Below are 27,292 nucleotides of genomic sequence, written 5' to 3'. Positions count from 1 at the left end.
CACATTTATTTGCTTCTTCCCATCTTTTCTGAGCAATTATTTGTGGTTGCTGATGCATCTCAGCCCTTTCTGCCTTCTCTTGGTGTGGTTTAATTTCCTTTGCTGCCTGGATCCTTCTTACAGCATGCAGAGTCTGTTTGTTGTGGTGGAGTGTTGCTTTTCTATGAGCATTTATCATACCTTGACTGGAATACCTCTTGTAGCAACACTGTTTTACTTTGAGGGAAGTGCAGTATCTGCAGGCTGCAGAGGTGTGACCATTTGGTTTTCTGCATATTTAATACTTAGCAAATAAATGTTCTTCATAAAACCAAATGAGAACAGAAGCAGTTTGTATTCTCTTTGAACATTTCTCCTAAGATCTGAAGATACTTTCAGGTGTGAGTTTGGCTCTCACACAGTACCCAGCATTGTCACAGCCAAACACAAACATCATCCCGGTTATTTCATGCCTTGCAACAGACACATCAAATATCTTTTAACTGTTTAACCAGCGAGGAAATGAGACAGATGCATCAGGAATTGGGAAAGCATTCCATTCTCTCTGGAACCTAGTACTGTTGCAGCCTTGGCCATGTTAAAACCCTCAGCATTTCTGCAGAGCTTCATTGTTTGTACTAAACCCCGTCAGGTTCCTCTGGAACCCACCAGTCGCTGTCCTCGCTGCCGTCACCCCTCTTGTGGAGGTGATGTCTAATTCTTGGGGTTTGGGGTGACTGGCCTGGTGCATCAGGGGATCTGCTATTGAGCTGCCTGTGAACATGTGAGGAGGGAGAATGGAGCAGCAGAGCTGTGTTGGGATGTCTGCCTGTCCAGTGGGGATATCTGCCTGTCCTGCAGGGGTGGGGCAGTGCTCTGCCAGCGTGGAGGAACGACTGAAGGTCACTGCTGAAGTGCCGAGTGGTTCAGGCTCCCGTATTTTCCACCTGCTGGATGTTGCTTTGTTAAAGTGTGGCCTGTTTTCCTGTGCTGGGGCAGCCTGGTGCCTTGGTTGTGATCGTGGCACAGCTTACTGACTGTTTAGACCATCCCAGGCCTGATTTTCCCAAGAGATCACCCTCGGCACGCAGCATAACCAAGTCCTGGGGAAGAGCTGCCTCTTCCTTGGCCAACTGATTGTGGCTGCCCAAGGGAAGACATTGAGATGCTTATGCTGGGACAGAGACTTTCCTCCCGCCTTTGGGAGAACCTTTTATAGAACCACAGAATTGTCTAGATTGGAAAAGACCTTTAAGATCATACAGTCCAACCATCAACCCAGCATTGACAGTTCCCAACTGCACCATATCTCTTAAACCCCTCCAGGGATGGGGACTCCACCACCTCCCTGGGCAGCCCATTCCAACGCCCAACAACCCCTTCTGCAAAGAAATGCTTCCTAATATCCAGTCTAAACCTTCCCTGGGGCAACTTGAGGCCATCACCTCTTGTCCTATTGCTTCTTACTTGGTTAAAGAGACTCATCCCCAGTTCTCTGCAGCCTCCTTTCAGGTAGTTGTAGGGGGCCAGAGGTCTCCCCTCAGCCTCCTCTTCGCCAGACTAAACACCTCCAGTTCCCTCAGCCGCTCCCCATCAGACCTGTGCTCCAGACCCTGCACCAGCTTCATTGCACTCTGTTTCCACTCCTGTGTCTAAAATGGGGTTACTGGCACTGGTGTTACTGGCTAGTGCTGGTCTTCTGCAGCCCCTGGCCCCTCCTCTGGTGCATATCTGTGGTGGGAGACAAACACACACACACACACACACACACACACACACATACATTTGGCTGCTTCCACAGTGTTTTGGCCAGAACCGGCTTGCTTGAGCTCCAGGGTGTCAGTTTGTTTCTCAAGTTGAACACTGTAATATTTCCACCCCTTGCAGGGGTGTTACCAGACTTAATGAATTAATATATGGGGAGCTTTGAGGTCTCCAGATGAAAGGCACTGCAGAAGGGCTAAGGATCATTATTTGTGGTTCTAATTTATTTTCCATCAAAGGGATGAGGGGGGTGAGAAAATGCCATTTGTTCTGGAGCTGGGAACAGGAGTTTGAAGTCTTTCTTTTCTTTCTTTTTCTTTACCCCTCCCTTTTGTGTGTTTCTCTGGGAATTTCATGGAAGTCCCTGCTCTGTCTTTTCCTCTCTGGGCACCAGTGTGTGAAGCAGCCGGCACGGTGCTAATCACCACAGACTTCAAGGGCTGAAGCATGTCAAGAAAACGCCTGCCCTGGTTTTCAGTAGCAACTGATTTCTGGGCACTGCAAATAACTGCCAGCTTCAGCATGAGTTTGGCATCAAAGTAAAGGGAAGATTTCACACAGAATTTTTTCTCAAAACAGTCTGGCAATACCCTGAGCCCTGTCTCCTTGGATTCTGTGGCATTCAGTGGTTTTCCTTTGTAATAGTTCAGTTTTGTATTTTTTGGGAATTCCCACCCTTGAACAATGGCAGATATTTCTCCTGGTATTATTTTTTTGTAGTCAATTAGCAGTAATTTCCAAGGGGGTGGGAGAATGATCGTGAGGGGTGGGAGGTGCACTGGGAAATGTGTGCAATCCTGGTTTTGGGGCACAGAACCGCAGTCAGCTGGCTGTGGTGGCAGCAAAGCAGGTCTTCCTCCAGCATTGGTGTGAGGGTCTCGGCCCTGAATCCCCCTAAGTGATGGGTTGTGGCAGCCCCCTTGGCCGTGGCTTGCTGATGGTTGAGGGGACCAGGTCCACGCTCATGGTGTGAGCACAGAGCTTGCCTCTCATTACCTGTGGCTGTGAGCTGCCCAGGCACTGCTGCTCCCCCGGCCGGGGCTGCTCGGGGTGCTGCCGGGCATGGCTGAGGGGAGCAGGGCAGCTGTGGTGCTGCATCACCTTGGCTCATCTGTTTCTGTGAGCAGCCTCAGAGCGGTCATGCTAAAATTGTCTCATGGGAGAGACTCGCAGTGCTAGAATGAGGCTTTGCTCCAAGCAGCAAATAGAAATTCACCCTGATTCCTTGATTTTTGTGTTGTTTGCTGATTTATGAAGGCAGAGCTATACCAGTCCTTAACTGCTCATGTTTTCAACTAATAAGATTAGAAGCTAAATAGAAGCAGGATAAATGGTGGATTATGACTATTCAATAGTTCCTGTCAAAATCCTCATTATTGTACATGTGGTTTGACTGCTTTAAAAGACAAGATGGGGATAGGCAGACTGTGCTCATGTATCCGTGAGCAGGAATTGGCCTGTTATGGTTTTACTGCTGCTTTTAGCACAGACTAAACCAAATACAACTCTGCGTTGAGCTGAGGTCTGTCTTTTCAGATCGACAGAAAGCATGAGATGACTTCTTTGGTTGGAGCTACTTGTGGCACCAGCTGGGTTTTCATATTTCACTTCGAGTTTATCAATACTGAAAAATAATAACTTTTTGTGCCTTTCTGCACTGGTTCAGTAATGCCTGTGGGTGCAGTAGAGCTGGAGAAGGTGCTTCTGAAATGCCAGCTCCCAGCAGGGAGTTCTGCCGCTGTGGAAAAGTTGGTCTCATTTGGGGTAATTGAGATTACACTAGAAATCTTTCTTATCTTTTCCGCAGCTTTTTGTGCTGTGCTGGTCCTCTTGGCGGTGGTTTTGGTGGGGCTATGCTGGGGTTGAAGCCAGCTCACCACATGTCTGCCCGTGCTGTGCCGGGGTGGTTTTGGTTACAGCTCAGACAGCGAGGGCTTCCTACCTCTCATGTCCCAGAGACAGTTGTGCTTCAGTTTTGGACTGCAGCCCTTCTGTTTCGCCGTGCTCTTCTCGCAGCCCCATGAGCATGGCTCAGGCTGATGCGTTGCACTCCTCCTGCCTCCAGCATCCTCTCTCTTGCCTTTCCCCACAGAACAGTATCTGTTGACCTCCAAATTTTGGGCTCTCCTTTGGTGGCCGTCTTTGCCTCTCAGTGCTGGGGCTGCCCACTCGCAGCAGAGCCAGCCGGTCCGTGCAGAGCCCTGTTTGTGTGGTGCCAGGGCTCCTATCAGGAACTGGGAGGAGAGTCGCTAAGAGTTGCTTTTTGCTCAGCTGTGATTAAGTGTTCATAGCAGCAAATCCCTGTGCTGTAGCTATACTTAACATGCCAAACTCAATTATATTGAGAAGAGACTTTAAAAACAGGCTTTTGTCTAATGTACAGTATTTTGGCACCAATTAGTTCTGAGTTTTATCATTTTCCCCAAGGTGAACATGAGAACGATCAGTTATGCATGAGAAGCTGCTCTGTCGTGAGAGAGGAAAGCAGCTTTCTAGTGAGGATAAAAGGTTTTACACATACCACAGGACACATTTTTCAGTGCCACCTTGCTTGAACATCTATCTGCATCTGGTTACTTTGGGAAATGGTTTCTTTGTGTAAAAAGTGCTTGCAGGGCAGTTCACAGGGTGAGAAGGAAAGCTCTGGGGACAAGCAGTTGCACGGGCCTTCTCGCCATTTCTTTCTGGTTTTGCCATCAGTGGGGCCCCTGTGGTCACACTAGCCCTGGAGCTGAGCAGGTAGCCAGGGAAAACTGTGATTTTGGATTATTTTTTTCCTCTGTCCTGTCTGAGAAGATCCTTTTCCCTTCCCAATAAAACGAAGAGTATTAACTCCTGGTGTCATGTTGAGGGTCCAGCACAGGGTCACTGTACTGTCTGGCTGTTTGTTCCCCAGTACCTCTTCTCCTGTAGTCCTCTTTCCTTCTTGCTTTTTCAAATGGTATTGCAGTGTGCTGTTAAATGTACCTCAGCACGACAGGGCTGGTGTTCCTCTGGGACATGCAGTGTTCTTTGGGGCATTTTATCATACACATGACCCTCCAGAACAAGGGGTGGGAGTGTTTGTTTGACCAGGTTCTTCCTTGGTGTTCCTCAGTGCTGTGATCTGGGATTCCACGCCAGCCTCGCTCGGACCTTCAGGACATATCTGTCTGCTGAGTACAACCTGGAAACCTCCCGCCACGAGGGCCTGGACATCATCGAGAATGCTGTGGACAACCTGGATGCACGAAGTGACAAGCACACCATCATGGACATGTGCAACCAGGTCTTCTGCCCTCCACTGAAGTTCGAGTTCCAGCCTCACATGGGGGACGAGGTAGTGTACTCACCCGAGGGGCTGCAGAGGTGCCTCGAAGCCTGGCCTGAGCTGGCTTCCTCCTCTTAACCACCACCATTAAATTATTTCTGACTTATCCCTCTGTGCTGTCCTCATATGCTGCTATTCGTGTTTCCTTTCTTAATGAGAAGCTTGGCTCATTAGGGCTCCTCCTTTCAGCCTGCCTCTTGCTCCATATCTCTCCCAATTAGGAAGCCTGTGGTGTGATTCTCAGCTGAACTGCCCAACAGATTTGTAAAGTGGAGCTTTGATTTACCTGCTGTAATTGGAAGACTTCAGTGTAGCTTTCAAATGCCGGGTGGAAAATGCTTTGTGCTGGCCCAGGTCCAGAGCACTGCTGGTTAGAAACTGGGCAATACAGCCTTCCTGGAGGCTGCGAGGAACTTGTGGGTGCTGGAGAGAATAATTTAGGTATTTAAATGTGTATGTCTGGTCAGTGCACAACCCACTGAATGCTCTGTCCTCTCTGTCTCAGGTGTGTCAGGTCAGTGCCCAGCAGCCTGTGCAGACCGAGTTGCTGATGCGGTACCACCAGCTGCAGTCACGACTCGCCACCCTCAAGATAGAGAATGAAGAGGTAAGAAGTCACTCTGGGTCTCGTGTTTGGCCTTGTAGGCAACATTGCTCAGCCTTTTGCTCATCATGCAGCGGGTTTCCTGGTGTGCTCAGGTGTGGAGCCCTTCCAGCAGCAGCGCTGAGAGCTCCCACAGACTGCAGCTAGCGCAGGAGCAGGTCCAGTGCTTCAGAGCCAGCTGGTGGCCAGTTGTTTAGGCTCAAGATGTGTCACTTTCCCAGTCTGCTTCAAAACCACACTGTCTTCTGTTTCTGATAGGTGCGAAAAACTCTGGATGCCACAATGCAGACATTGCAGGACATGCTGACGGTGGAAGATTTTGATGTTTCAGATGCCTTCCAGCATAGTCGCTCCACTGAGTCAGTCAAATCAGCTGCATCAGAGACCTACATGAGTAAAATAAACATCGCCAAGAGGAGAGCCAACCAGCAGGAAACTGAAATGTTCTATTTTACAGTGAGTCTCATCTTGGGTGATACAGGACACAAAGCATTAATTGCTAGGGCTGAGTCCCATTTTAAGCGCTCATTAGTGAAGGGCAAGAACCAATTCAGCCTCTAAGTATTTGTTTTCTCTTTGATTTGGGGTTGGAATGCATTTCTCAGTGGCAAGGCAGTGCATAGGGACTGACAATGGATTGCCATTGTCTGACTTTGAAGGAACAGCTGGAGCAACCAGTTGTGACCAAAACCAAACTCAGGAGAGTGGCTCAGAGCAAGGCAGCAGACTCCAGCCAACCCTGCAGTGTGTTGCCATTCAGGGGCTGTTCTGGAGGCCTTTACAGGACTGAGCCACTAGTCAAGCCTTCCTATTCTGGCTTACACGCTAAAATCTGCCCTTGGCCCATGGATGAACTAGACAGTGACTTGTAGCTATGGAGGGCATTGGAGGAGGCTGTGACAGCCTGGTGTTGCCGTGCCTCGCTGTCATCTGTGTGCTGGGCAGAGGCAGCTGTGCTGTGTCTCCCAGCAACCTTGGTTTGGTACCTCACTTCCAGGCAGATCTAAGGTTCTCTGTTATAGCACTTGAAACTTAAGTAATGAGCCATCAGTGCAGCAGAAGTAGCCCTCGTTGAAGCATGGTTAGTAGGCTAAAAATAGCATCTTGTGAGATTTACAGATGTGTAGAAAAGCTTCAACTTTCTCTTAACCATAGTATTGTTCCAGTTCAGGCGGAAAAAGGTTGCAGTTTTTGTTTTGAGTTGTGCTTGTTTTTTTTAAAGTGCTTCTTGCAAGAATTTGATCTTTCCCATTCTCTGTCTTTTGTTTTCCCTCTCGGTCTCCCTCACTCCTCTTATCTGTAAAGACTGCTTGCTCTTGAGTGCTGCCGGGCGTCAGAGGGTCTCATGATGAAATGAGAAGTTGTGCTGCGCAGCTAGTGTTGCCCAGTGCATAAAGCATCCCATGGTCCCTGACCTGGGACAGTCTCATGCACTGGGAGTTCTCGCTCTGCATTGCTTGTTTGCACAAAGGCAATGTGCCTGTCAGCGGAGGGGAAGCCTCTTTGGTTTTCCAGGCCGTTCCCAGCAGCCTGACAAAAGAAGGCTTGCTTTGAACTCTTTTCTTTGGACTTCCTTGCATTCCCAGGCAGGAGGTGCAGCACCAAGGAGACCGGGCTAATAAGATCATCAGGACTGTGGCTGGAGCAGTGATTAGACTGTGCTCAGCCCTGCAGCGCGTCTGACGTCTGGTTTGTTAGAGCCTGTCAGCTGCGCCGAGTCCCCTCCAGCAGCCCCCGGGCAAAAGCCTACATCAATAATGGACTATTTTTACCAAGAGTCTTAACCCATCTTGTTTGTTTTATTTTTAATTCCAGAAATTTAAAGAGTATTTGAATGGCAGTAACCTTATCACGAAGCTCCAGGCTAAACATGACTTGCTGAAGCAGACTCTTGGAGAAGGTGAGTTCGTGGGGTTAGGTCCAGGGAGGAACCTCCCACCACATGAGATGACTTTAAACCAGGGTCATCTTTCAATCTTACCCGTGGTCTGCGTTTTCCTGAGTGACTGATGGCTTCTGTGGTTTGCTGTTACTGCTAAGTTTAACCAGTGACATGCAAAATCGTTATTTCCCTGGAATATTACTCTTTTCCTACCTTTCTTTGGACGTGCACATGGAGAAATTTGCTTGAATCCTATACTGTGTGCCAAAGCACTGTTACTTCTCCACCAGCAAAGAGATTCCCACCCACTCCAACCCTCTGCCTTTTTCCTTCCTCTCCCCCTTCTTCCCTTCTTAGTGCAGACCTGAACACGTGTATTTTCTTGCCCTTGACACTGTGCTTCTGTGTTACAGGTTTGCCAGCAGCCTTGCTGATGTAATAGGCCCCTTGCCCCCCAGCCATAGTTTTCTGGCTTGCTCTAAACCAGAACTGCAAAATCATCCTTGTTTTTAAAACTAACTTTTCCATAGCAGGCTTTTATTACTCCAGATAATTTTACAAGTTCGGTTTAGAGCACATGCACAAAACAGGCTTCATACAACAGGGGCAGTAACTTCTGGGAGGGAGTCAGGAGTGAGTGGCTCCAGGTGGGATCTGCCACTGCTGGGGTAGTGCTGTGCAACCATGTCCCCAGGAGATGTTTGCTCCCTTAAATGCTTTTAAAAAATGTCATTATTTCCAGTGTAAAGAAGATGAGTTAATGTCCTGATTTTCCAACAGGAGAGAATATATTTAAATTAAAATAGACAAATGGTCCATGGTCATGTTTCAACAATAAAAAAAATTGGACTTCTCATCTCAGAGTAAAAAAAAATTAAAAATACAGCTTTTTGTTGGCTATTTTGCCAAACATTTTTTTTTTCTGCCAAATTTATTTAGCCTTAAAATCCACCTTCTAGTTAGATCCTGTGGTGTGTTCTATTTGGTGAACACTGAGCCAAGTCAAGGCACAAACTGTTAGCACAGGGAAGGTTGCAAGGGTAGGCACATGGGGCTCCATTAACATATTTCTTTTCCCAGGAGTTTCAGTACTCCCTGTAGCCTTAACCCCTTTTCACCCTGCCCAGCAGGGCAGTGGCAGCCCTGAAGCACCTTTGCCAGGGCAGCCCTGTTCTAGTGCATCATGGTGGGGGTTGTGCAAGGCTGGGTGGGTTTCTTCGTGCTGCTAGCTCTGAATTCAGGCTCTGACAGGCGGGGGAATGGAGCATGCGCTTCACAGAAATTGGGCCCATCTGAGCTCTTCCCTAAGATCACAGATCTTAATACAGAAGAGAGCTCTGTTTGTTGGATGTGGTCCTAAGACTCTTATGGATTGGTGCAAGAAGTGATGAATCTGTTGGAGATTAATTTGATTGCCACCCCGGTCTGTCACACAAGAGCTGTACTGGTACCATATTTAGGAGGAAGAATGCAGGGTCAGGCTTTTTAATTCTCTAGAGTTGTGCAAAAGCAGACGTGGAAGATTTTCACATGAAAACTTTCTGAATTTCTCCCAGGCCATGGGATCATCCTGCTATGTAGGCGTTCAGCAAATATTGAGCCCAGAAATGCCAAATGCTGCGTTTCAGCATGAGCTGATTCTCATTAGGAAGAAGTCTGGATCTGTGAAACACTCGTGTGGAATTCTTTTATTTTTCAGTGAAGAATTGGCTGCAAGCTTGCTTTCCGCATGTGCCAAGGGAGAGCAGGAAGGAGGCATGTGCAGCCAAATGCTTCCTTTCATGTGCCTTAGAAAAAGGAAGAATAAATCAGTTTTCCTGGCCTTGGGAGAAAGGCACAAATAGCATGTGAAATTAGTTTATTTTTTTTCAGTGGATTGACAAATACTTTAAAAAATGAGATCTTATCAGTGGTGATATGCTGCCGTTCATATGAAATCCAAGCGCTAAAAATACATGAAGGGAAGGAGAATATTGACAGCCAGACTAGAGTCTGCCTGACCGTGATTAGATAGGTTGTTATCTCGCAGGACTGACTGCCCCTTTCCTGCATGGGTTTGGCTGAGCCCCAGCTGGGGTAAAGGAGCCCTTATTGCAGAGGACCTGCAGCGCATCTGGGCTTTGGATTGCAAAGAAACCTTTAATATCAGTGGGGATTGAAGATGCTTTCCCTCTCTTGTGGCTGAGTCCTGGACTTAAAATGTCTTTTAGTGGTGGGGGCTTGTATAGCAACCAGATGGGCATCTCCCCACCCTGTGGGGCCCTCGGGCATGTTCAGCTGCTTTTTACCAGAAGCCGTTAACTCGGGGCATACAGAACCAGCAGCAAGTGTGTGAGTGCGCATATGTGTTTTAACAGTCCTTGGGTGGTGACTAATACGGAGAGATGATGGAAGCTTGTGTTTCTTCCTAGGTGAAAGAGCTGAATGCGGAACAACCAGGTGAGCTGTTTCTTCCACTTCCTCTGCTCCTGGGAAAGGCTCGCTCTGGCAGGCGGGTGGCCATGGGAAGGGTGCTTTGCTCTGCTACTGATATGGCTTAGCAGGGTTTGGATTGAACTATCTTCCAGCTGCCCTGTGCTGGCAGGCTGGAGGGCTCCCCACATCACTGCCCTGCTTCTCGGCTGCATTGCCTGAAGTGGATTAATTAGGGTGATAACAAACAGGCCCTTGGTTTTGCTGCAGTGTAATTTCTAGCTGGCTGGCTGTGAAGTGCCTGGAAGTGCTGTGTCAGCACAGTGCAGTGCCTTGTAGCACAGCTGAGGTTGGGTTGTGTTCAGGTAGTGCAACATGAGGGTGCCCACCTGCTCCCTACCATCCCTGTTCATTTGGGGACTTTGATATGTCCCTGAAAGTCTCTCCCAGCTCTGGCTTCTCTGCCGAGGTGTGCAGAGCGTGCCTGCACTCACAGACTTTAATCGCTCTGCAGCCAGAGATGGTGCTGGGGGTGAATGTGACAAGGAGGAGGCTTTGATCTGTGTCCAGTCCACATAGCATCTCCACAGAGTGCCAGTGGCTTGCTTGGAGTATGCTGGTTTTCTGACAATAAGATGTGGGCTGGCAAAGCCTCTGAACGTCTTTCCAGAACATGTACAACCTCCCTGTCACCTTTTAGAACTCTGTTTTGGTGTTTAATAAAATGAAAAATACCAGCAAAAAAAAAACCCCAACTCATTCCATGTTAGAAATGCCGAAGCAGATGGCAAAGCTTGGACTGCCTTTCCCAGTGGGAGGGGGCTGCCTCAGCCGGGGTGGCAGGGAGCCTTGCTCTCTGCTGTGGAGGGGACTCTGCTGCCGGCGCCAGCCCCAGCAGTGTCAGGGCTGACACCCACGGGGGCTGCAGGGCAGAGCACCCACACAGCCAGGTAAAATCATCTGGAGTATGTTGTTTGTCAGGAGTGGGTGCCCGTGGCGTGCTGGTGTGGCAGGCCAAAAAAAAAAGGAATGAGTAACAGCCTCCTCCACAAGGGATGATGGCACAACTCCCCGCTGCTTCTGTTTGCTTTTGTTTCAGCAGTTGCTTTTACTTCACAAAGGAAAACAAACAATCCTTGTGTGAGGCAGCTTAGAGAGTGTAGGCAGAGCAACCTTCCCACCAGATCCAGCCAGTGACCAGGGCATCCCCGGGGAGGAGATTGCACGGCAGCAAACAGCACCGGGTCTGCAGCTGACAGTCAGGCGGGCGCTTGAATGGGCAGCAGCTTTTTCTGCTCCTCAGTTACCAGCTCAAGGAGAGTTTAGAAGCTATAGGAGTGTAGAGTCAAACTGCTTATTTAAAAGCATCTGATTAAGCAACCAGCAGACCACAACTGTCACCTCTGCATTGTAGCTCTGTGTAAATTTTGCATATCCATTTGATTCTGTTCTGTGAGAACTTTTCTATGAAGGCTCCTAGCACTCACTTTTGTTTGCAGTCATGATCGTTCCTCTGCAGACATCAATATAGCCTGGGGGTGGAGCACAGATCAGAAATCTGTTAGGGCTTTTATGCCATTTTTCTCCCTTTGCTAGATCTAGGCACTTCGATCTTAATGTCCTTCATTAGCAGCAGAAGAAATCCAAATGTGAATAGCGTTAATGAAAGCAGCCCTCCAAAGCCCCGATCACTGCAGTGAAAGAAGTCACATTGCCGTGGCCTCATTTCCAGAAACAGTAGCTGTCTGTTGCCCTTGCTAAAGGCAACAGAGTCTTCGAGGTCTGGTCCGTGTGACTGATGAGGATCCTCAGTTAGTAGCAAGTAGGAGTGGGGGCATGCTACCTCCTAGTGCCATGCCTGCCATTTTTGTTCTCAGAGTGCTGCTGGGCGTGTTCATCTCTGTTGACTGGGCTCACCTTTTGGTTTGGTACTTTTGAGTCTTCGGAATGCCTGCCAGGAAGATGCAAGACCATTCCTATCCCTATGAACATCTCTCAGACAGAAGTTAGCTACAGGGAGTTGAAGGTGTTCCCACTTTGCCCTTTCTGGCCATCTCTGAGCAGAATGAGATCTGTTTAGGAATAAACAGGAATACCCCAATATTTTTCAGGCATAGCTGTGGTTTATTGGATCTGTCAAGGAATCAGTTGAACTCTTCAGCTGCTGTTGGTGCTTTTTCAGCCTGGCAGAGTGCTGAACTGGTGGAGGTAGGAGGCAGGTGTTAAAAATCCTGAGCACCAATACCTTTGTTTTACTTCTAAAATATCTTCCCTGGTACTATCACAAACACTGAGCAGCAGTTTTGATATTTGGCATCTCAGGGAGAATTATATCTGCAGGTCGTGCGTGCCACAGACAGTTGTGACCAGCTGTGTTTAGCAGCTTTATTACTCTCTGGGTTGAGTGAAGCAAGTGCTGCGTGAAGAGCATTCCTGATCACCCATTGTTCATTCAAGCTGTGGTGGTTGGTATAGTTACTGCTCTGTCACTATCTGATTTCCAGAGATGACTCTTTTTTACAGGAGGAACTAGGACTCTTCAGGAGGCCCATAGCAACAGCTAGGTAGATTGCTGTCTGTGACTGCTGAGGTTAGAGTCTGTCTGATAGGGAAACTCTGGAAGATTATGGGGATGGAAAGTAACAGATAGGTTGGCTTATTGCTGTTAAGTGTTTCTATTATCAAGATCAGTTCGAATTTATTACTTAAGGTCAAGCCTTCAACCTTTATTTGACTTGAAATTATGTCTGCAGCTCATAGCAAACAGCTCTGATTTAGCTCTGGGCTGCCCACAGGTTGGCTCTGCTGCCCATTCAGAGGCTGACCAGTGGCACCCGGGCTCAGCCCAGCCTATGGGACCTGCCGTCATGGCACTGGCCCCAAAATGAGGTAGCCACACTAGCGGGAGACTAACCCGCCCCTGGCTGCTGGACAGGGCTTTGGCATAAGCAGAGGCCATGTCCCTGGGAGCTGCGGATGCTGTGCGCAATGCGGAGGTGTGGAACCAGGCTCCTTGCAGGTCTCTTGGCCCCCAGGGGAGCAGCAGTGAGGGGACACCAAAACGTGAGCTGCTGCAGAGTGCATAGAGCCGTATGTCGAGTCCTCACAGAGGGATCTTTTTGTTTGATTTATTTCTTATTCTCAGTCATAACCTTTGAGATCTCACCCTGTCATTGCATTTATGTTGGTGTTTTGTTGATTTATTTTGTTCCATTTTCTCCCAGGCCCCCATGTCTTCCCCCTAAGCCACAGAAAATGAGGAGACCTAGGCCTCTCTCAGTCTATAATCATAAACTCTTTAACGGCAATATGGAAACGTTCATTAAGGTACTCACTGGCTGACAGTAAGAGTTTATGAACGCTGTGAATGTAATGGTGGCTTTCCTGTCCTAACTGCTGGCTGCTTTCCTTCCTCGGTGGGGTCTCTCCAGTCTGCCCTGCACCCAGTTGATGTGGCCAGCGCGCGCTTTGCCTCGGTGACGATTTCTCTCCATAGCTGTCCTCACCCCTTGCACGTTCCTTGCATTGCCCATCCTATCCCCACCTGCATGCCCTGGGGCAAGGGTGGTGGTGAGGACCCTCGTGGCTGGTGGCCTTTAGCCATGCTGGTTGGCTGTGTGGTGCTCACCAATCTTGGACGAACGTCCCTGTTGCTGCTTCCACCCATACTGGGGAAGAAGATTGGCCAGCAAGGACGACCTGGCCCAACACCCTCAAAGTATCAATAGATCAATCCACCTTCCCTTTTTCTGCACATTTTTCGTGATCCTGTGGATGAGGAGGAAGATAAAATGCCTCATGAGCTCCCAGAAAGAGCCTCCCAGTTGTAAGGACTGTCAGCCTTGTATTGAAATACCATCCACATGGGTGGCTGCGGGGCAGGACAGATGTGCCATCCTCATCCTTAAACAAAATATATTACTAATAACCAGCCTGGCTGGCTCATCTTGGTGCCAGCTGCCAAGAGGTGGTTGAGGCCCCCTCGTACAGCTCGGAGCTCACCAGGGCTCTGACGGCCCCTTTCCATAGCCTGATGAGGAGGGTTAACCTGTAGGGAGGATGGGTGGGAGCCTCTCCCATGTAGGCCATTACCTCTGACTGTGCCAGAGGAGGAGATGTGGCACCTTGCACACTGTCTGCGACCCACCCGGCCCTGTGCCCAGGCCCCAGGTTTGGCTTCCAGCCTTGGAGTGAAGTGATTCCTAAACGGCTGCTGAGTGATCTCCAAACCATTGCTGGTAATGTGTGGTGTGCAGCCTTCATAACTGGGGACCAAAGTATTTTCTTCATTTAAGCTGGGGTGAGCTCAGATGAACTCGATTAATACTAGTGCAGTCCCAATGGAAGGGAGCATTTGGCCCTGCTCATCCCAGGACATTACCAAGAAGGAGAGATTTGAAGAGAAAGATGAATTGTGGACATGGGATTCATCCCAAAGGATATCTCCAGCTGCTGATCTTCTAAAATCCAGCACTGTGCTATTGCCTGGCTGCTGGAAGGCTTTCCAGAGGAATCGATGCCATTCCCATCGCTCAGAGTGTTTAATCCTGTGCCGAAGAAACCCTTAGTGAAAATACTGTAAGCAGTAATGACAAACTGTTGGATTAGGTAAACTAATAGGTATTGTCTGGCTCCGATTTATTCTCTCAGGCTCCTTTAGTGCAACCATAAGCCTAGGGGCAGTGTTTATAAACAGTGCACTGCCACAAGTATTATACAGGCCTGACTGACAAAGCTGGTAATCTCTTTAATACTTGTAATTATTCCTTACTTAAACTGATTTTTTAAAAAATAATGCTCATTAAAGTCCATTCTGGTCAGCAGCGTGGAAGAGGAATTATTGGCAGTGGAAATCCATCCGAGCAGACGGGTGTCCTGTGCCAGCAGAGTGCTCCTTGGGGTCGGTGCCATGCTGCCAGGGGTGTCCTCAAGGCTGGGGGCCACACGGTGCCCGGGCTTTGGGCAGCTGCCCAGTGCCCCCATGCCGGGATGCTTTTCCTGAAGACTTGCCTGCGCCTGGGCAGGGGCTGGCCTTGTCCTCAGGCTCCGAGTGCCACAGGTTCAGGGAGGGAAGAAATCCGAGAGGCTCTTTGTGCTGGTCACCGAGGCTCGGGTGCAGTGTGTCAGACAGGGTTTGGGTGGGAGGGTGGACAGCCTGAAGGCCTGGGTTGGACCTTGCTAAGCTGCCATTGCATTTGAGCGTTCATGGCCTCCGAAAGAGATGCTTACCTCTAACTGAACTTATCCTTGCTTAATCTTTTCTTTTTTTCCCGCTCTGCTGCTTTTTTGTGTTCTCAGAGGAAGGAGGAATGCGCGAACAAGAAACCAGGTATTTACTGGAGGCCCGTCTATGAGACGGAGTAAATTAACCAGAGAGATGCAACTCTACTCTACTGGAAAAAACAGCCAGACAAAGGCCCTGAGGAAAATAAATGTCTACTTAGGCAGTCAGACACGGCTCATGTTCCTCCTTGAGCTCCTTCTTTGAGGGACCTGGAGAGAAGCAGCTTTGAAACAAAAGCCAAAACTCGATCACAGGTTCAGATACAGGCAGTTCATTTCACACACTGTGATGTTTTGGGTTTTTTTTTTAGCATCTGCTGACGATGGCTCTTTCTTCAGGTGGAAATACTGTTGTAAGCTCTGTTACTGGAAGCTTACTTCATCAGACAGGTATAGCACAAGTTTTATTTTGGCTCAGCATTACACCTTTGAAATGGAATAGCTGTGATCCAGTTGCATCAGTCCGCTGTCTCAAGCAGATAGCAAGCAGCTGTCTTTCACACGCTTTAATGAAAGCTTGTTTTGGGCATAATTGACTGCACATAGTATATTCAGCACTTTTTGATGGCTTGATGTGTGTAATGCCTCCTTTTCTTGCCTGTCCTCTTACTAAACTCAATAGCACTGATCTCCAAATCTCTGGTTTTGCAATCTTTAATGCATTTCCCGTGCTTTGTTATCAATAAACCTGTAATATTTTATTCTTTCCTTTCATGAAGGATTCAGGACAGGCTATACCACTTGTAGTAGAAAGCTGCATTCGTTACATCAATTTGTACGGTAAGTTGATTCAGTAATAATAACAGCAACTTTCTGCCAAGGAAATTAAGTACTTGTAGTTAGCAGTGAAATATAGTAAAGATTCTCACAGCCCTCCTACATGGGCTCAGGTTATAATTACAATGGCACTGACTGTGAGGTAGCATTGGATGACTAACTTGTTAGCACTTACTCTAGTTAAATTGTTCGCTCGGGCCCCGGGCCAATGGTAGCCCTTTCAATGCTTTGATCTGGGGGCCTTGATTGGAGAATGTGAGCAGAAGTGAGTCGTAGCAGGCTGGCTGCTTCTTGCTCTGAGCCTTTTTGTGTGCGTTGACTCCTAGTTTCTGATGTTCTTTACCAGAAAGTACCATGTTACAACAATATTTTCTAAAATGTTATTTTTTTCCAGGCCTTCAGCAGCAGGGCATTTTCAGAGTCCCTGGCTCCCAGGTGGAAGTCAATGACATCAAGAATTCATTTGAGAGAGGTGTGTTGCCCGCGTGTGCAGCTGGGATGCCGTGTCCTGGCAGAGATCATTGGTGGGAGTGTCAGTGTGTGCTGGGTGTTTTAGACATTATGTAAAGCCAGTGCTAAAGGCCTCTCTGCTATGAGACTTGAGGAGGTTTTCTCCCCTTCTGGCTATCTCAGTATTGTGTCTCCAGTAATAGTGAAGAGTTGCTTAGGGAAAGAGTATGAGAAGCAGGTGTAGGTGCAGAGATCTCTTCCACAGTCCTTAATTAAGAACATGAAAGCCTCAGGTAAGAGCCATAAAATAGTTTATTGGGGATCCATTTTCCTTCTTCCTGCAGCGGTTTGTCAAGGGAGGACACAAGTTGCCACATGTGCCTGGTGGCAGTGTTGGTTGTGGAGATGGCAATGATTCTCTAGAGAAAATCATGTCAAAGGTGCAAGGCTGGCGAGACAGGGTAGAACAGTCTTGCTGGCACCAATGAAGGTGACGCTGTGAAAGGGACAGTCGGGGGGGGCGTGGCCTCCCTGGCATTGGTCTTTGAGCAGCATCAAAAGAATCAGGGTGAAGGTGGCCAGGCCAGTGAATACGACAGTGATGGGATTGTCAAAGGCTGGCAGATTTGCACATCCAATTTAAGAGGAATCAGTATCCAAATCCCTTAGGTTTTAAAGCCCTTTATAGATTTACAGTGTTACACAGAACCTTTCATTCTATTCCAGAAGCGTAATTGCATCCTTCAGCCTTTCTTATAAGGCTTTTACCCACCATTGTTTAGATCTGCTCAGCTCTCTGTTGCCGTAAGTGCAGAAAAGCACTAGGCTGGAAACTGTGAAGGAGAACGATTACTAACATCTTCAGAAAGGGTTTAAAATCTCCACAATAAACTGGGTTTTTGTAGGTAGGGCTATAGTTTGTCTTGACACCATGCTGTATAAACTTATTAACCTCTCTTGCTGGCAAAATGCATAGCATTACTGTCGCACACACCAGAGGGTTTTCTGAACTGGGGGAGATTTTAGGTTTCCACCGAATTAGGAAAAAACACTTGCTGTGTTAGTCCAACTTGACAGTAATGCTGGAAATAAAACCTCTTGTCTGGGCAGGTGAAGATCCCCTTGCTGATGATCAAAATGAACGTGACATTAATTCAGTGGCTGGAGTCTTGAAGCTGTATTTCCGAGGACTGGAAAACCCCCTCTTTCCTAAGGAAAGGTTTCAAGATTTGATATCTACTATAAGTAAGTACATGGGGCAGCTCTTCTCCATGAATAGGGTGGGACAAGAGAAGCAATAAACGGGGAGCAAGTACATCTGAGTTTTGCAAATAGCAGCTTATGCTGTAAGAAGGGCTGTAGGTCTGTGATGGAAATTATTAGGAAGGGGCATCAGGAGTGTGCACTAGCAGCACTGGAGGTGAGGGAGAGGTAAAACAGCTTACCATGGCTCTTCTAAAATCTCCCTAGCATCATGAGGATCACCAGAGAGGCCTCTTCAAGGTTAGGCCAATGGGCTGCTCATGCAGCAAGCCCATATACACATTTGCAGGTTGCATGAGGGGTAGTTAGTTGCTGGAGCAGAGTTGGCTGCTGTCCTGTGTACTCAGATCTCAGTGGGTAATGGCGGTTCCTGTGCCCGCCCACCATGTGTCGTGCGGCCATGGCTCCCAGGATCCAGAGGGGTTTTGCTGCTTTAGCTCAGTATCTTCTATTAAACATAGCAAAGGCCAGTAACTCTTGGTGACTCGGAAAGCTTCTCCAACCCTTGAACCTGCAGACTTGGTTTCACCCCCACTTGATCAGCTGTTTTCCACGTGTTTGTTATGTGTGTTTCCTGTCCCCAAGAAAACCAGAAAGTGCATTGGGGTATGAGCAGAGGCAGAAGCTGAGGGCTTTTAATCATGAAGGTGTGGGATTGATGTCAGGGAGAGCCTAGCTGCTTCTTGTTCTGTCTTGAATTCTCCCAACTCCACTTGTTCCTCTGCAACTGAAGAAACAGAGATCCCAGCTGGGGTTTATTTCATTCTGTACCTTGTAGCGATGACATTTATTTATTGTCAAGTCGTGGAAATCACTCTGCTGGGAGAAAGGAAAAAGGGAGAATGAATTTGATGTTTCAGAGATGTGCTGAAGCATCTTGCTTGGCTTTCACTGCTCGTGGCTCCTTCCCAGCTTCTTAATGTGTCCAACTGCAAGAGATTTGTGATGTCAAGAAAGATGATATCTAGAGGGGAGTGATGCAGGGATGGGCTTGTTCCAGAAGGAGAAGAATGTGCTCTTATTTTTGAAAAACAGTTTTCTATAGTAGTTTTAGGAAATTCACTGTTGACTTTCAGTTTTGATGTGTAAAACAGCACAGGACACCTGTAATACGACAAATGAAGCTGTTTCAGCACTGGTTGTGTGCCCCAGACAGGGATTTCTAGCCTGACTTGCCCCTCGAGTGGCTTGCAGCAGGCAGAGTAGGGAGTGCAAGAGGGCACAGCCTGCTGAGGAGGGGACGGGCCCCCTTCAGTGCTAGGAAATGTGCTCAGTGATGTGAGTTGTGCTTTTGAAATCCCTAATTAATGCCAATTTGCACAATTTATTAAGCTTTTGGGAGCTTTTCATTGCAAACATCATCTGTTGATTTTCTGGATAGTCTCTTCTCTATTTTTTCTCATTTTAGCAAGAATCTTCCTTGTCCTCATCTTTCCTTTCTTTTCCTGCTGCTGTTGCTACCTTTCAATTAAGGGTAGATATTAAATGAATTAAAGTACCTTGCTCCCATTAAAAATCTGACCTTAAGTGCATCTGACTTTCTGCCACACAAACACAGGCTGTGTAGTAGGTGTCCCAACCTAAACAGATTGAAGAAACCTTTCTTTGAGAGCTTCTGCTCAGTGTTACACCACCCTTGGTGTAAGATTTTCTGTCTCATTTTGTAATTATGGTGGAAAGGTTAAAGGCAGCCAAGCAGTTTGGGCTCTCCACTGCAGTGCGTCACAAAGCCGCCTCAATTTCCCTTGGCTCCTGGTAAGGTATTCTCAGTAAGTTTTTGGCAGCAGGAGTTGCTGTGCTTGTCACAGGGCCACCAAGTGCCCCTGGAAGCTGCAGAGCTGTGTTGTTCCTTGCTGCAGTGATGGGGAAGCCAGGCTGGCTGGTGGCAGGAGGGAGACCAGCTTTTCCTTTTGCCTGTGAGAGTTTACATGGAAGCGTTTCTCAAATGACATGAGAAATGGATGAATGGAAAAGGTACTTTGTTTGCCTAGGTTCATTCAGGGGTGTGCCTGTATTGTAGAGTGATCGATGATTGCTCTATTAATTCCTCTGAATTACAGCCAGTTGAAACATTTTGCTAAGTGAAAAAATGCAAGTGCTTCAAGACAATTTGTTCCTCTGGGTTTCAGAACAGATATCTATTGTTGTAGGTTTTTATCCAGTTTTTATTTATTTGATTTTTTAAAAATAAATGTCCTCTTAAGTAAAACCAAACTGAAGAAGTACAGAACCCATTAAGCAATGACAGGATAAATGCATTCCTCAAAAGGAAAAATTTTCAAAATGAACTATTATAAAGATTTCCATCTTTGTACTGAAGCCAAATTTTGCTCAGCATTTTGAACAAATGGCAGCCCAGCTACATGTTGTCAGTGAATTTTATTATGGTTAGCAAGTGCCAAAGTTTGAGCCAGCATAGTAAAATAAGCATCTCCTCAGTGTATCTGGGGCTGACTGCTCTCAGGAAAGCTTTGGTACTCTTTGCCTGCTTCGTATAAAATAAAAGCCACAGGATTAACTATCTACATAATATATTGAGCAGATACTGGCTGAATGCAGCGCTGAGCCCCTCAGTGGGTCAGTGCGGGAGCAGGGCTCTTGCAGCTCTGCGGACAAAGGAGGCGGCTGCTCTCTAAGATGACTCTCTGAGAGCAGCTCTGGGCTTTGTGCACTGCTGTGGGGAGAAGGGAATCTTAAAGTCCTGACTGGAATCGGTGCAGATTGAATTCCTATTAAGACCAGTGGGAGACTGGAGCAGAAGCGCTCACAAGGACCTGATGGTTAACCTAGAAGAGTAACGTGAATAAAAACCTCATTAAAAATCTGCACTAGAAAACTGAGCAGTGCTCCGTTTTCCAAGTGCCATATTGACTTGAGAAATAGAGTAGTTGTTGAGGAATGAACTAAATAACACCTAAACAGTTATTTTAAAAATAAAACCATGGAAATGTCTTTGTTTGCTGTTTACACCAAACCTGAGTATACGTTTGAGTTCAGCCATGGAAGAGCACTATGCCCAACTCTCTGCTTGTACCTTAGTGCCCAGTAGTTTCCATCTGGAAACGGGCAGCTGTTTTCCTTGCATAGTGAGCTGCTAGATCTGGAACAAGTCCCTCTGGTGCCATGTTGTCTGGTCCTGAGAAGGTTTAAAGATGTGCTTTCTATCTATGTGTTGCAGAAATCGAGAATCCCACCGAGAGAGTGCACCAGATCCAGCAAATCCTCATCACTCTACCTCGGGCTGTCATCGTTGTCATGAGATATCTTTTTGCTTTCCTTAACCAGTGAGTCTTTTTTTTTTTTTTTTCTTTCCCTCTTTCACTGAGTTTCTCCTTGCCCTCCTTTTTTTCAGGGTTTCCCTGTCTTTATTGCACGAGTCCTTTTTGGTATTGCCATGGAGAGTTGTATTTTGCTTCTTCCTTGGCCTTGCCCAGCTGTGGCTGTGTGTCTGGGGAGGATGTACAGCTCAGTGGTGGTTGTTTTCTTGGGTGGTGGGGGTTTGTTGGTGGGAGATTTTTCTGAGTGAATGGGGAAAGTCAGCACTGCACCCCTCTAATGCTTGTGCTTGCAGTTTGTCGCAGTACAGCGATGAGAACATGATGGATCCCTACAACCTGGCCATCTGCTTTGGGCCCACTCTGATGCACATTCCAGATGGGCAGGATCCGGTGTCCTGCCAAGCTCATGTCAATGAAGTCATCAAAACCATCATCATTAACCACGAGGGCATCTTCCCCAGCCACAGAGAGCTGGAAGGACCTGTCTATGAGAAGTGCATGACTGGTGGGGAGGAATACTGGTAAGGAGCAGCAGCAGGACTTCACTGTTTGCAGAACTTCAAGCCAGGTCCCCTTGCTGGGGTTCTGTTCTGACACCATACGTTAAGACTGAACCTGTGACACAGTGCAGAGCTTTGGCTTGATTCCTGACAGACAAGATTGACCCCAGCTCGTGTGAGTGTAGGGGAAGGGATCTTGGGAGCAGATCTCTCAGAAGATGGTGTGTGAGGAGAGCTGTGGGGAAGTCCAGACCTAATATTCAGGGCAGCTGTGCACAGTGCTGGGCTGAATTTTCCCCTCTTAATCATTATGAATTAGGTGTGCAAGTGATTTATATTTGATATGCTTGTGATGTTTGACACTGGTTAAGAATCTTACACTATACAAGGCTGTCTGCATAGTCCTGAGTTATGATAGCTTCATAAAACTAAGAAGACTTTGCACACCTAACCAATTAGTCTCTATTTACTTACACCAGTTTTACTTTTGATTTTAGTCTTGCTAGTTAAAACAGAGTAGGCCGTTTCACTGAGTATTTCTTTCTCATGCTGACTTAGCATTATAAACCTTAGTAAAAACTTCAGGAGAAACTTTTTTCCGGTATGAATATTGCTATTTATGAAGATTCTTTTAGCTTTGTGTTTTAGAATTCAGAGCAAAACAGAATTTTAGGTCAATTCTAATCAAATTCCTCCCAGGCTGAATTTTTCAGTAAAGTCCTATAGTTCCATCATGATTTGCTAGTTGCATGAAATCCATTAGCCCAAAGTGAACCTGAACCTTCCAGTTCCTTCTGTTTTGTAAGTGTTAGAAGACAGATGAGTGTGTGTTCGCCCAGGTGGGATCAGCCGTGTGTGACTGCAGTACATCCTGTCTTTTTGGTGTGCAATCCACCTTACTTGGTGTGCCCAGGTTAGGAAAACTTCATAAAGAAACCCCCACGTTAGAAGTGTCAGTGTTATTACACACTTGTCTGGAGGATGCTGGAATTCTAAACTGACGTTCAGATCTGAGTTTTAACAAACCAGTATTTATAACAGACTCAAACTGATTTGTGGTCAAGTTTCACACGTTTCTGAGATCTAATCTTCCCTGACACTGATCACCTGCCACTATCCTTACTGATGCAAGCGGAGGATAAAATGCTAAAACTCATCGTGAATGACTCAGTGGAATGTTTTAACTTGGTATCACTTTATATTTGTTTTGCCAAATACGAGTAAGATGCATGAGCAGTAGAACGTGATGTTCTGGGCCTGAAGATCGTGAGCATCTGCTGCTCTCAAAGCAAGTTCAGAGATCTTCTGTGATTTAAAATGACCATCTCAGTCCTATGAACATTAAAAACATAACTCTTCCAAGTATCACTGGGGCCAGCATTTCCCTCAACAACTATTGCTGAGTGCCTTAGGGACAGTCTCATTCTTTCTTTGAGAGCATGGTGTATTTTATTTCAGCGACAGCCCGCACAGTGAGCCAGGCACCATCGATGAAGTTGACCATGACAACGGCACAGAGCCACATACCAGCGATGACGGTGAGTGGAGACATGAGCAGCAGAAAAGTGAGTGTGTGTTGGAAGATCTATGTGTGCAGGAGAGCAGTGTGTGCTTCACTCCTGATCAGAACAGAGGCTGGACTAGTGCCTGGCGCTTCAGTGGGGGACAGTGATTTTCTGCGCTTAATAATGCACATGCATATTAATAAATGTTGCATATAGACTTTCACTGTAGGATGTGTGTGGACCTTTGCAGCAGTCTGCTTCTGTGGCAGCATACGGGGCTTGGTTTTATGGAGCTGTTCTATGAGATTCCATTAATCCCATATATGACTTTTTTTCCTTTTCCTGGACATCTGCGCTTACATGCGGCCAGGCAGTGGTGAGGAAGTGCTGTGTGAAATGTCTTAGGAGAACAGGAGGGAAGGCAGGGGGCTGGCAGGGGGGACAGCCACTCTGTTTGGTTTGGGCTCTCAGATGCTCAGTGAAGGTCAGTGGCCCTGTTGGGGGCTCTCTGAGGTGCGCGGGTCTTTCAGCTGATTTCATGGGGTTGTGGATCATCCCCTGTTGAGCAGCCAGCTCCTTGGCAGAAAAAAAGTGCCCCTGTATTCGAGCGAGCTGCAGCCTGGTTTTCCCTGTGGTCAGTTTGGTTTTCTTTGGGGATGAAGCACCTGCCTGCTCATTTTTGCTGGTGTCAGGCCCCTGGAGCTGCCTTCTGGAGAGCGAAGCAGGATGTGATGTGAGCCAGGATCGTGCGGATGGGTGCAGCCAGGCATGAATCCCTTCCAAATGGGTGGATCATCTGCGTTTCGTAACATGCTGGAGGAGGCTCAGGTCCGACGCTTTTTAAGCTCCTGCCTGCCTACACATCTGTATAAATCAGCTCGGAGCTTCATGTATGGGCGCTCAGTAAAAGCTGTGAAGCTCACGGTGATCACGAGCAAACGTAGAAACAGGGCTGCTGGCAGAGCTGGGCAAGAAAGTGTGTTCGCTCCAGGACAAGGCACCAAAGCAGGAGGAAGCGCTTGTGCTTCCTGCACCCCAGAGCCTCCAGCACCCCGGAGCCACCAGCACCACAGCCATGGGGCGAGGCCAGGAAGCCCTGTGTCCCTGTTTAATGGCAGAACTTTGCTGTGTGGAAGGGCCCCAGGCGGCTGATGCCTCTCCTGCTTTTCTGCTGTTCCTGATGGCCACTGTTTCCTTCGATGTGTCCTGCCCCACCTTGGGGAGCAGGGGAAGGGCGCAGCTGGGCCGGATGGCTGAGGACCTGCTTTCAGCTACAGACAGAAGCTGACAGGACTAGAAGATGAAGGAGAGCAAGCTGCCATTTAGCCAATTTTATGCTTGTGTGGTCACATTAATGGCTCTGATTGGAGTTTCTGGGTGATTAACTGTGGTGCAAATGTAGAGGATTAGCTTTATTTTGTGAATTTACATATTCCTTCTTCCCTGCACCCTCCCTGCTGGGAAACTCAATATTTTATCAGGGCTATGAAAACCCTCCTGGTAGCCTCCCCCACTATGTTTCATCTGTGTGGATTTTGTCACTGAGCAGAGCAACGGGTCCCATCCTGATTGCTGCTGATGCCAAGGCTGTGGTTAGCAATGAGCCAGACAGAGCAGAGCACGTTTCTGTGTTTTAATGAGAACGTGACAGATCTGGAGGAACTGGGTGGATTTGCCCTGTTTAGCTTTGTCATTGCCTGTCTGCCAGTCTCCAGGTGGGGTTTAAAATGATCAGGTGTCTCAGATAATCAAGGTACATTACCTGCTCGCTGGCTGGCTCCGATAGTGGCCAGAGGCAGCCTGTTTTTTCACCCATCTCGGAGTGAAGTGAGGCGGGGTGCAGTCTACTCCTGACAGTGCAGAGAGAAATGCTGTTGCTGCCTTGCAGTTGCTGCAGCGGTTTCTGTGGGATTCAGTGCTCCCAGCTGGAGGCAGATTTGCGGAAGAGCTGGACTCCTCCACAGGCTCCTCATTGCCTCTTTGGGTGCACCAGCAGCTTCTGCTGAGAAGCCCTTGGTCAGTGGCTCAAAGGCTCCTAGTATGCTCGTGACCTCCCAAAGTGAAGTCCTGCCTCAGTCCTCTTGAATTTCAGACCCTGAGCTCCTGATTTGTGAATCCCTGGTGTTTGGTAGAACTTAGAAAAAGTGGTGAGCTAGAGTGCTGAAAGGTCTGCAGATGTGGGGGTGTGGTGCAGAGCAGCTGCCCAGCCAGAGCCCATATCATCGTTTCTATGGGGATCCCCAAAGGGGGATTCGTTACTCATCAATAATTCAGGCCAAACTGTCTCCAGGATAAGGAAAGGAAGAGAAGGTAAGCAGGGCTTTGATCACAGCATCTGACACAGCTTAACAGGATCCCTTTCTGGAGGATAATGAGGTTCTGTAACCAAAGAAATCACTTTATAGGTAGAAAATGGGAGTGTGAGTGATGATGCCATATGCACACAGGGAAATTTCAACTACTCCCCATCTGGTTTGTAGCTTTTTGTAATTGCTGATAGTTTGTGAGTCTGTGAGAAATTCCAGGAAGGCTGGAAGAACAAAAAAAATTGATCAGTCTAAAAATAAGATGGTTTGTACTCAGTGTAAGGTGTTCTCAGGAAGCTAGGGCAGCAGCATTACTGCTGCTCTGGTGAGATGTCTACTTCTAGGATTTATTGTGCCTTTGTGATTGATGAACTAAGCTTTTCTCTATCGGTGCTTCTCCCCTTTGCAGAAGTGGAGCAGATTGAAGCCATAGCGAAGTTTGACTATGCTGGACGATCTCCACGAGAGCTCTCCTTTAAGAAAGGGGCCTCACTCCTCCTGTACCATCGCGCATCAGAAGACTGGTGGGAAGGGAGACACAATGGTGTGGATGGCCTCATACCCCACCAGTACATCGTGGTGCAAGACATGTGAGTAAAGTGGTGTGTGTTGATCTGGGATGTTAAAATCACATAATTACCTGAGGTCAATCTTTCGCCACCTAAAGTAGGTGGTCAGGTTTTCCCAGGTTTAATGACTTTGGTGAGAAATCTGGACCTGGTCACATCTGCCTCTCCACGTACTGGCTCAGGCTGTTTCTCGTTCAAGCTGGTAAAGCCGAGCACTAAATACTGTACTTCAGTGTGCCTGAACCCCATCTATCATTGACTCCTCAAGGCAGCATGAACCAGGCTTAATATTGGCCCTGGCTGCTCTGTATGTTGCCCCGACATTGCTGAGTGCCCACCTGGCTGCAGGCAGATCCCAGGGTCCTTCGCAGATGCCACTTCTCTTACAAGTGCTGTACCTGGGTTCACTGAAGTGGCAGCTGCAGCGCAGAGGGATATGGACACGTGATGTTCCCTTTCTCCAAGCTACAAGCTCTGAAGCGGTGGCCTTGGTCCTGCCCTTTGTTAATGATGTCTGGGGCTGCTCAGATCCAGGTTGTGGCTGGGCTCTAGCCAATCTGCTGGGGCAGAGCTCCGTTACTGGTGGGGTTTCCTTTCCCTAGGGATGATGCATTCTCCGACAGCCTCAGCCAGAAGGCAGACAGCGAGGCAAGCAGCGGACCGCTGCTGGACGATAAAGCCTCCTCCAAGAATGACATCCAGTCTCCAACAGATCATATTGTGGACTATGGCTTTGGTGGAGTGATGGGCCGGTAAGGAAACTCCTGTTTTCCTGTGAACACAGAGGTGGTCACTGTCACACATTGGGAGAGTCAGTGTGTGGTGTAGGGCAAGACAGAAGGGAAGGCTCCAGTAAGCATTGCAGAATAATATAAGCATGAAGGGGGTTTTCACGTGCATTGCTAATGTAGATCGTAACAAAGAAGGCGCAATGCTGTCCCTTTCTTGGCACTGGCTAAAATGTCTGTCTGCCTTCTTGCCTTAGTCTTCTGAAGCTGAAAGGCTCGAGTTTGACCTGAACTCTCAGAGCTGAGCAATTGTCTTACAGCATGCAACCAGATGCTTTTGATCTGATGGACGGTGACCTAGTCTTGTGATGGATTCTTTGCAGAGTGAGATTGAGGTCTGACGGTGCAGCTATCCCTCGCCGTCGAAGCGGGGGGGACACCCACAGCCCGCCCCGAGGGATGGGTCCTGGCATAGACACTCCTCCTCGAGCAGCGGCCTGCCCTAGCAGCCCCCACAAAATACCTCTTAACAGGGGCAGGATTGAGAGTCCTGAAAAGCGCAGAATGGCAACATTTGGCAGCGCAGGCAGCATCAATTTCCCAGACAGGAAGGCCTTGTCTGATTGCCACCCGCTGAGATCGACCTGTGGATCGACTAGACACAGTAGTCTCGGAGATCAGA

At 47.8% G+C, this 27,292-nt stretch overlaps 1 protein-coding gene across 4 annotated transcripts in view; it reads left to right on the top strand.

Annotated features, from left to right (window-relative positions):
- SRGAP3 (SLIT-ROBO Rho GTPase activating protein 3) overlaps positions 1–27,292 on the top strand; it is a 60,265-nt gene that overhangs the window by 28,762 nt on the left and 4,211 nt on the right. The window contains exons 6-19 of one of the 4 annotated variants that reach the window (XR_003399275.1): positions 4,841–5,062; positions 5,559–5,660; positions 5,916–6,113; positions 7,473–7,557; positions 9,951–9,978; positions 13,176–13,278; positions 15,250–15,280; positions 15,574–15,624; positions 15,954–16,014; positions 16,406–16,483; positions 17,572–17,706; positions 20,903–21,008; positions 21,296–21,523; positions 22,961–22,998. Coding sequence is in view for 2 of the 4 variants with exons in the window: in XM_026857281.1 (XP_026713082.1) it covers positions 4,841–5,062; positions 5,559–5,660; positions 5,916–6,113; positions 7,473–7,557; positions 9,951–9,978; positions 13,176–13,278; positions 15,954–16,014; positions 16,406–16,483; positions 17,572–17,706; positions 20,903–21,008; positions 21,296–21,523; positions 22,961–23,040; positions 25,723–25,903; positions 26,485–26,634 (1,757 nt within the window). In the remaining 2 variants the exon portion in view is untranslated. Of the gene's footprint in view, positions 1–4,840; positions 5,063–5,558; positions 5,661–5,915; positions 6,114–7,472; positions 7,558–9,950; positions 9,979–13,175; positions 13,279–15,249; positions 15,281–15,573; positions 15,625–15,953; positions 16,015–16,405; positions 16,484–17,571; positions 17,707–20,902; positions 21,009–21,295; positions 21,524–22,960; positions 23,041–25,722; positions 25,904–26,484; positions 26,635–27,292 lie in introns of those variants that run through there. The other 3 variants (XM_026857281.1, XR_003399276.1, XM_026857282.1) reach the window with 3 other exon arrangements.

Source organism: Athene cunicularia (genome assembly GCF_003259725.1).
Source record: "Athene cunicularia isolate RWA chromosome 12 unlocalized genomic scaffold, athCun1 chr12_part1, whole genome shotgun sequence".
NCBI lineage: Eukaryota > Metazoa > Chordata > Aves > Strigiformes > Strigidae > Athene > Athene cunicularia.
The sequence above is the reverse complement of the archived record's forward strand: the minus strand, read 5'-3'. Positions and strand labels throughout refer to the sequence as shown.